At 37.4% G+C, this 9063-nt stretch overlaps 1 protein-coding gene across 1 annotated transcript in view; it reads right to left on the bottom strand.

Annotated features, from left to right (window-relative positions):
- Positions 1 to 9063, bottom strand: part of ABCA3 (ATP binding cassette subfamily A member 3) — a 282235-nt gene that overhangs the window by 165520 nt on the left and 107652 nt on the right. Inside the window, exons 9-11 of the mRNA XM_015571175.1 lie at positions 6399 to 6572; positions 5024 to 5202; positions 4159 to 4293 (exon numbers count right to left, since the gene is read on the bottom strand). Of these exons, the coding sequence (XP_015426661.1) occupies positions 4159 to 4293; positions 5024 to 5202; positions 6399 to 6572 (488 nt within the window). The remainder of the gene's footprint in view (positions 1 to 4158; positions 4294 to 5023; positions 5203 to 6398; positions 6573 to 9063) is intronic.

The following is a 9063-nucleotide window of genomic DNA, read 5'->3' as shown; positions in this document are numbered from 1 at the left end:
GTTGTTGTTATATCATGTTGTTATTGTTTATTTATTAATCAATTTACATATTATTTTCATGTACATTTTACTATTTTTCTTTCACCTCTGACACTTCTATTATAGAGAAAAGGTGAATAGCAATATTAAAATATTTCTTCTAATTAATTTCCTTTCAATGTGTAAGAATTTGTGCACCGGGCCACTAGTTGTTATATAATAGGAATATTCTTTCCTCCAGTTTAAACAGCAGTTCCTCACTTCCACTTAAGCCAGCGGTTCTCAACCTGTGGGTCGCAACCCCTTTGGCAGTCACAGGAGTCGCCTAAGGCCAACCTGCATATCAGATATTTACATTACGATTCATAACAGTAGCAACATTACATTATGAAGTAGCAACGAAAATAATTTTATGGTTGGGTCACAACATGAGGAACTATATTTAAAGGGCCAGAAGGTTGAAAACCACTGGTTAAGCCTTCAGTGGCAGCCACCTCCAAGACCATTTGGCTTTTGTTAACAATCTACTCTAGGCCCTTTAAGCTCCACCAGAAACTCTCTTCAAGGTTCTTCCAGCTTTCCTCACTTTCCAATCCCAAAACTACTCCCACATTATTAGTTACTTGTTATGGCAGCATCCTACTTCCAGGTGCCAAATCTATTTAAAGTTTATTGATGAGTAATAAATGACCCAGAACAAAGTGGCTTGAAGCAACAATAAATATGTAATTTTCTCATAGTTTCTGGCCTCAGGAATGCTGAACTGGGCAGCTTTGTCTCATGATTTTGTATTTAAAATGTTAGCAAGGGCTATAGTCATCTAAAAGCTTGATCAAGATGGGAGGGTCCACTTTAAAGTAGCTTACTCAAAAGGCCGACAGTCGGTACTAGTTGCTGGGAGAAGGAGTCATTTCATCCCATGTGAGACTCTCTTCAGTCATTTAGGTGACTGCTTGAGTATCCTCATAAGTTAGAATCTGACTTCCCCTTCTGTGACTTAGCCCTGGAGGCAGTCTGTCACTTGTGCAGTTTTTATTAGTTCTACAGGCCAGTCCTACTCAATGACATGAAAATCAAGAGATGTGGGTCACTGAAGGTCCTCTTAGAGGCTGTCTACCGCCTTTTGTGACATCACCCAAGTTATATTTCTAGTTTCCAGAAGGAGGTGTAGATTGTCTTGTGGGGCAGAGGCTACTGTATCATCTTCAAGGAAGAGAGAAAGAAATACTTGCCCCTAAATGGGGGGAGTGAGCCATTTTGGCAGGCTGAGGGTTCAGGGGAAATTGGAACTCAAGATTTTTGCATCTTACATTTCCTATCCTATGTATCCATGTTATATTCCTTCCCAAGAAAGATCGCCCCCCCATCCCCATCCTAGGATGACAGACCTGCTTAATTAGGAATTTAACCTTCTCTAGAGCCCTGCTCTTCCTATGTTTCAGTATAGGGCAATGTTCTCAGCTCTTATGCTCTTTGGTTGCTGGAGAGGAAAATATTGTCATATGCTTCCTGGTAATCTCACTGGATTTCAGCTAGCCTCTAATGGGTAATCACATTCTGTCTTTCATTTTCCATCTCCAGTGTATCAGTTCACCCAACAATATCCATCCACTTCCATAATCCCTATAATTACTTTCCCCACATTTTTTTTCAAACACTTGAAACATGACACCAAAGGAAAATTTCTTTTCCCTTGAATACCACCCCAATTCACCACGTGTGGACATTGTACTGCTTCTTTATACAGTGGGGCCTTGACTTACGAGTTTATTTCGTTCCGAGACTGAGCTCGTTAAGGTGCTCGTTTACTCAAATTATTCTATCAACTCAATGCAAAAAATCAGCCGAGAAACAGCTGGTATCTCAAAAAACTCGTTAGTCGGGACACTCGTAAGTCAAGGCCCCACTGTACTTTAGTCTACCTCTCATCTTGTCGTCTGCTTTTTCAGTTCACTCAGGTACAGACAATCACCAATCAGGTTTTCTGGAAAGTACACCTTAATATAGGAGTTAGCATCCAGGAAGTGTATGTAAGACAGAAATTGGTGTGTAGGAATGCTCTTGAGATCAGCACCTGTGCGCGAACAGAGAAGAGTTGGCTTGTAGTATAGCCGCAACAAAGACAATCCCACAAGAAAATGGGCCTCATTTCGTGTGAGGTGACTGTTCAGCTGAGGTTATTGTTGGGAGGGTGGCCAGCATCCACAGTAGCCATATTTTCAGAGAAAGAAGATTTAATACCTGTCCTTCTCAAATTCTTCCAAACAACTAAAAGACAGGCAACACTTCCCAACACATTTTATGAGGCCATCATAACCTTAAGACCAAACTGGCAAATGTAGCAATAACAAAAGAAAACTATAGACTAATATCTCTCATAAATACAGATGTAAAAATGCTAAACAAAATACTAGCAAATTGAATTCAATAATACTTTAAAAAGATAATACATCATGATTAAGAGGGGTTCAGTTGAAGGAGGCAAGGATAGTTCAACATACACAAATTAATCAATGTAATACACCACATTAACAAAATAAAGGATAAAATCATATGATCATATCAATAGATGTAGAAAAAGCATTTGACAAGATACAGCATCCATTCATTATTAAAACATTCAATAAAATGAGTATAGAAGTAAAGTACCTCAACATAATAAAGGCCATATATGACAAACCCTCAGCTAATATACTTCATAGTGAAACATTGAAAGCTTTTTTCTCTAAGATCAGGAACAAGACAAGTCTGTCCACTCTTAAACATAGTACTGGAGGGCCTAGCCAGAGCAATCAGAAAGATATACTCAAGCAAGAGAAAGATATAAAAGGCATCCAAGTTGGGAATAAAGAAGTAAAAGTGTCACTTTTTGCAGATGACATGATTCTGTATATAGAAAGCCTAAAGACTCCACCAAAAAACTATTAGAAAAAATAAACAAATACAGTAATGTTGTAGAATACAAAATAAATATACAAAACCACATTGAATTCCTACATACTAACAATGAAATTTCAGAAGAGGAAATAGAAAAAATTTATTTTATAATTGAAACAAAAAGAATAAAATACTGTGACAAAGTATGTGAAAGATGTATGCATTGAAAACGACATGACATTATTAAAAGCAATTGAAAAAGATACAGAGAAATGAATAGATATTCCATGTTCATGGATTGGAAGAATCAAGATAGTTAAAATGTCCATATTACTCAAAACAATATACAGATTTAATGGAATCCCATCAAAACTGCAATGGCATTTTAAAAAAGAAACAGAACAAACAATGACCAGATTTGTATGAACCACAAAAAAACCCCAAATAGCCAAAAGCAATCCTGAGGAGCAAAACACGAGTTTTGTATTTGGCTTACAGAACCAAGAGACCTGCATATAGCACACTGGAGTAGAAACACCTCCAAAATTAACCTGAATTTGCATGGAAGGATCTGTGATTACCAAAGCTGTAGGGTTAGGAACTCAAATCAAGGTAGGTAGACCTTCAAGAGGCAATGCATTGCCAGTTAGTACACAGGATACCTGAATGCTACATGCCTGCAATTGATCCAGATAGATTGAGAGATACAAGAATCCCTTCCTTCCCTGACAGAGGAGAGTACAGATAGACAAGTGCAAAACATTGTGAACAGAAACTAATGTTCTAGACCAGTGATTTTCACCCTTTTCATCTCGTGGCATGCACAAACTAATTACTAAAATTTCTGTGGCACACCAAAAAATATATTTCTTGCTGATCTGATAAAAATTGGTATAATTTTGATTCATTCACACTGGATGGCTATTTTTGTGTTGGCTGTTGTCATTTTTATTTTGACAATCTCAGAAAAAAGAGATTAGTGCCCTTAAATAATCACATTTTAAAACACTGTGGCACACCAGTTGAAAATCACTTTTCTAGACTCTACATTTTAAAATGAGTATATTCATAGAAGACCACAGTTATAGTTTATAGAAAGCCTGATACTATTCTGGAGGAAGGAGAAAATTTTATTATATCTTGTATAAATTTCATTTATATCTTTCTCAAAGGAAGTAAGCAGAATGCCCTCTTTTATTATCATGTGATCTGTTTCTTGGTATTTCCAATAACAAAAACATTGACAATGAATTGTAAACTAAGCATCAGTTTCATCAAGAAAAGAGATGTGTGAAACAATACCTTGCACAAATGTTGGAGCTGGATACCTGCCGCCAAATCAGTAGGTTCAGCTTCAAAATACTTGGTTTCAATTGTCTTGTAAAATTGCCTTGATTCATTTGTTGTCTTTGGTTTTTCCCCAAACCAGTAAGAGGGCTAAGACGAGAATAAAATGTAATCATTGCAAAAAACCACTGAAGAAAACACAGTAGAAAGTCAGTTAGCCTGCTACCCTTTATGTTGAGATGGGCAGAACATTGCTTGGGATTAAGTTTTAGAACTAACTGGCTATAATTTGAACCCCCAAGGCATAAAAAGAGATGACTCTATTTAATCATAACCATCTGAGAGAAACAAAAGGAAATCACTGCAACATGAGGTCACATATCCTATCACTCGGCCATCTCTCCTCTTAGCAACACAGAAGCCAGTAATAATAAGGGGAAAAAAGAAGGGAGACATGCTGCCCATTTTGCTGTGGCTCTGGCTGTGAAGAGTGTGGGTAACCAAACGTGGTGAGTGCCAAGCAAGAAATGGAACATAACGAAACTTCCCCGTGTTAGTACCCGGAGACGCCACCGTATGTTAACTCTGTTATGCTGGCGTCCAATCCCTTATGAAACACTAGCCTGCAAAAGTGATGGATTATTAAAGTTTTGGATGGCAGGCCATGAAATACAGATTACATATATAGTAGAGGCTTTATAGTGTATTAGGGAAAGGTTAGTGAATTCATATGCCTGAAGTAATTAGAATGATTCTTTCACCTGACCTATTGATTCAATTATAGACAGGGCAAAATTAACTACTGCTGCCTTTTATATAAATTACAGATCATGTCCATAGGACTGTGGCCTCTCTCAATAACAGAAGCAGTACAACTCACCAGCAAAAAGAAGTTCCATGGCTTGGGCACACCATACTCTCCGGGAAAGACGGCTTCTATGTACCAAGCCACAAGGCCGTACAAAACAGCATCAAGTAAAAATATTCCCAGTATATAGGCAAAGACAAAGTTCTCCACCGTATTTGGTGAGAAGACGTTACTCCATTTAATTCCAATTTCTAAGAGGTAACAGGAGACATTAAATTTAGGTGGCAACTGACACAAAGTTATTCATGTGTATCATAATGAAAGAGTGAAAAAAGTTAATGTTCTCTAGAGATTACTATTATATTCAGCTACTTTCTTATGCTGTTAGAATTTAGGACATCTGAGCAAGTAATCATGTAATATGCTTCCTACTATGACAAAGACAATCAGTAATAAATTAAACAAAAATAAAATATACTAAAAAGTCAGGAAAATGAGTTTTACAAAAAATAAGCAGAGCTATAGGTTTAGACCAAGCATGTCAAACTCACAGCCTGCGAGCTGCATGTGGCCCACAACGAATATTTTTGCAACCCAGCCAATATAATGGTATGTAAGAAATGTTTTAACAAAAATTTCATAACTTAATTTTTACAATATCCTGTTATACATAATTATTAATAACGAACTACAACGTTCGCTAATGACTGATTACTACAATTATGTTTCATTCATTTTCCTTACGCGCCTTACGTGCAGGCACACCATTTCTCTCCACTAATACCAGCAGCGAATATTTTAGCAGCTGATTGCCATGTCATTAGTCTTGGACTGACTTGTGAGGTGGGCAAGACAGGAAATATTTCACTTTCGGAGAACAAGAAAATTAGGTTTATTTGTGTTACGCTTATTAAAGTTGTGCAGATATTCAGTGTCTGCTAAGTTAATGTTCAAGAAAAAATATTAATTTTTATTAAAATGTTCTATTATTTTATGTTAATGATGACTCATTTATTTCAGCCCTTTGTATTCAGCATGTCTCTATCAAAATAAACCCTAACCCTAACCCTAACAGACCTGAGGCCCGGCCAGTGTTGCTCAGTGGTTGAGCATCGACCTATAAAACAGGAGGTCACAGTTTGATTCCCAGTCAGGGCACATGCCCAGGTTGGGGCTGGATCTGCAGTAGGCAATGTAGGAGGCAACCCGTCAATGATATTCTGTCATAATTGATGTTTCTATCCTTCTCTCCCTGTCCCTTCCTCTCTCTGCAATCAATAAAGACATTTAAAATTTTTAAAAGACCTGAGTAAATTTATGGAGGGAATGTGCAAACTCATGCACTAAAGGCAACAGTATAAAGTAGTGTGAATTTTTTTAGTGTCAGTAATATTAAAACTGTGATACCCTATGAGAACGCGGCGAAGTGTACAAGGTTACCACTCACTGTCTGTCTCTGCCCTGACAAGGTACTTGGTTCCCAGGGCCATGACAACATTTGAGCTGAGGGAAAAAGCCAGCTTCTTGATGAGTGTCATCTGTGCGTAACTTGAAGAGATCCTGGGAGCTGGAAAGTAGCTGATTAAATAAATGAAGCCTCCAAGAGATATAGCAAAGTGTGCTGCCAATCAGAGAGAAATAATACGGTCAAGTCAAACAACCTGAAAATCTGAAATAAAAATACCTTGGTTTTATTACGAGTGCCCTAAAAGTTGAAGCACATTGAGAATAGACACTGGTCTGCTCGGCTCACCACTACTTCCTCAGCACATTATAAAACGTTTGACACTAAGTGCTTAAAAGTATTTTTTGAATGAATAAAAGATGAAAATTAAAACATTTAAAAAACTACTTTTTCTTGAATTTATCATTAGATATAAAATAACTATGACTATTGCAGCTTTTAATGGAAATTTACATAGTTATTATCACTCAACATAAAATATTGTAAATACTATCATTGGCATAATCAGAAAATACCTAGATCAGCGGTCGCCAAACTTTTGGACCTCACGGACCACTAAATTCGTAATTTTAAATCTCACAGGCCACTAGTATGATTTTTTAAAAAGAGATAAAATACATTTGTAAAATAATGATCAGAGCACTTCCATTTTATTAATATGAAATGTACCTATTTGATATAACAACATTATAAATACTTATTTAATTATAACAAAATCAAAGGTTGTTTAATTGTAACAAATTTATTAAAATATTAATTTTTACAAAATAATTGAAGCTTAAGTATTACACATTTTTAGAGTGTGATATTTGCTCCTGTTTGCTTGAAATAAGTTTATGGATTTTTGGCTCCAATGATGTTACTGCAAGACGGAGAGCCGTATTTATTTCAAACCGAGACCGGTACTGAGTTTTAATTGCTGTGACAGATGAAAATGTTTTTTTCGCACAAATATATTGTTGAAAATTGAATCAAAATATTCATTGCTTTTTCACTCAGCAATGGGTATTCACTTTTAATGGAGATCCAAAAATGGGGTCTTGATAAGAATGACTGGAATTTACCTTGGGAAGATATTTTTACCTCTTCGCGCAGGGCGAACAGTTGGGTTAGTATCTTGCCCCTCGACAGCCGTCTCTCCTCAGCGTGAAGGTGACTATACTAGGAACCCACTTCTTCGCAAAGCGCCTCAAATATTTGAGAACTGAGTGCTTTCTGTTGAATTTCACTTATAATTTTAATAACATCTGATGATACCTCGTGTAGTTCTGGGGAAATTTTTTTCGCCGCAAATTGCTCACAATGTATAATGCAGTGTGTAGACAAAATGTCAGAGTGGCCAACATTTTTCACCTTTGCAACAATTCCTGAAAGATGTCAGTCATGTTTGCGGCACCGTCTGTACATTCTTCCCATTCAATTCCGAGTTCCAGGAAATAACTATTAATCTGTTTCAGAAATCCCAGAGCTAGTTGTTCCACCGGCAAGCTGAGCCAACAAAGTAGTTCTTCCTGCAGCTCTCCACACATAACAAAGCGCCTTGTTACTTTCACCATTGATTCGTCAAGCTGAATTGAATAAAATGGTGAGTTTTTCACCATTTTTATAACTTGATTTTCAGTATCTTCAGCCATGTCTTCGATTCTGCATTTGACAGTGTTAACAGACATAGGAATTGCTTTCAGCGTCTGGACAGCCTGCCTTCCCAAAACCTCTTCCCAGGCTTGTAACATGCAAGGCTGAATTAATTCTTCTCCAATCATATACGGCTTTTTATTTTTCGAGATCTGAAGTGCTATCAGATAAGAAGCTTTTAATGAGGATTTATCTCCAACAGTCATTTTTGTTAGAGCAATTACTTGCTTTTGCATATTTTCATGCACTCTTTGAAAATATTCAAGTGTTTTTTTAAAAATGCAAATAAAGTCCAAATTTTTCTGTGGATCACCAAAATTTTCTCATGGACCACCAGTGGTCCCCAGACCACAAGATGGCGACTGCTGACCTAGATTGTGTTTCCAGATACTGATATTCAGTCTGTCAGGGTACTGAGGGCAAATAAGGATGCCTACATAAACAGACACACCAAGTTGGTGTCAAGCAACCAGATCTGGTTTAGAGTATGAAGTGCTCCAAAAACGTGACCTTGATAAAATATTAAAAAGAAAATTCTTGTTAAGAAATCAGTTAACCTCATCTAGAATTAAATTGCAGCATCCAAATAGAAATTGGATATTATGAAGTAAAACACTATTAGGAGTGATTCTTCCTTCCCTTCTTATTTTAAATTCTTTCCTGAGGATATGATACTTGGAAAAACAGCAGCCAGGAGCATTTGGTCATAGGACCCCAGCAGCCACAGGGCAGGAAAAGAAAAAAAACAATGCCTTAAGTGGCACAGCCTGTCCCACCCACAGCATGCCACCACACCCTGCATTTGGAGCTTAACCGAGGAACAAAAGCAGAGGCCAAAATTACAGATTTGAACAGTCTCAAGGAGCCCTCGGTGACAGGTCTGGGGGAGGAGCCACCCACTCCACTATCCTGGGAACCAGACTGATAATTTCCCCACACAGGAGAACTGATAACAACTCCAGGTTTACAGCCAGCCCCATTGGTCTCCACACAGGATCTCTGTCCGGCCAAG

Source organism: Myotis davidii, unplaced genomic scaffold (assembly GCF_000327345.1).
Source record: "Myotis davidii unplaced genomic scaffold, ASM32734v1 scaffold970, whole genome shotgun sequence".
Taxonomy (NCBI): domain Eukaryota; kingdom Metazoa; phylum Chordata; class Mammalia; order Chiroptera; family Vespertilionidae; genus Myotis; species Myotis davidii.
The sequence above is the reverse complement of the archived record's forward strand: the minus strand, read 5'-3'. Positions and strand labels throughout refer to the sequence as shown.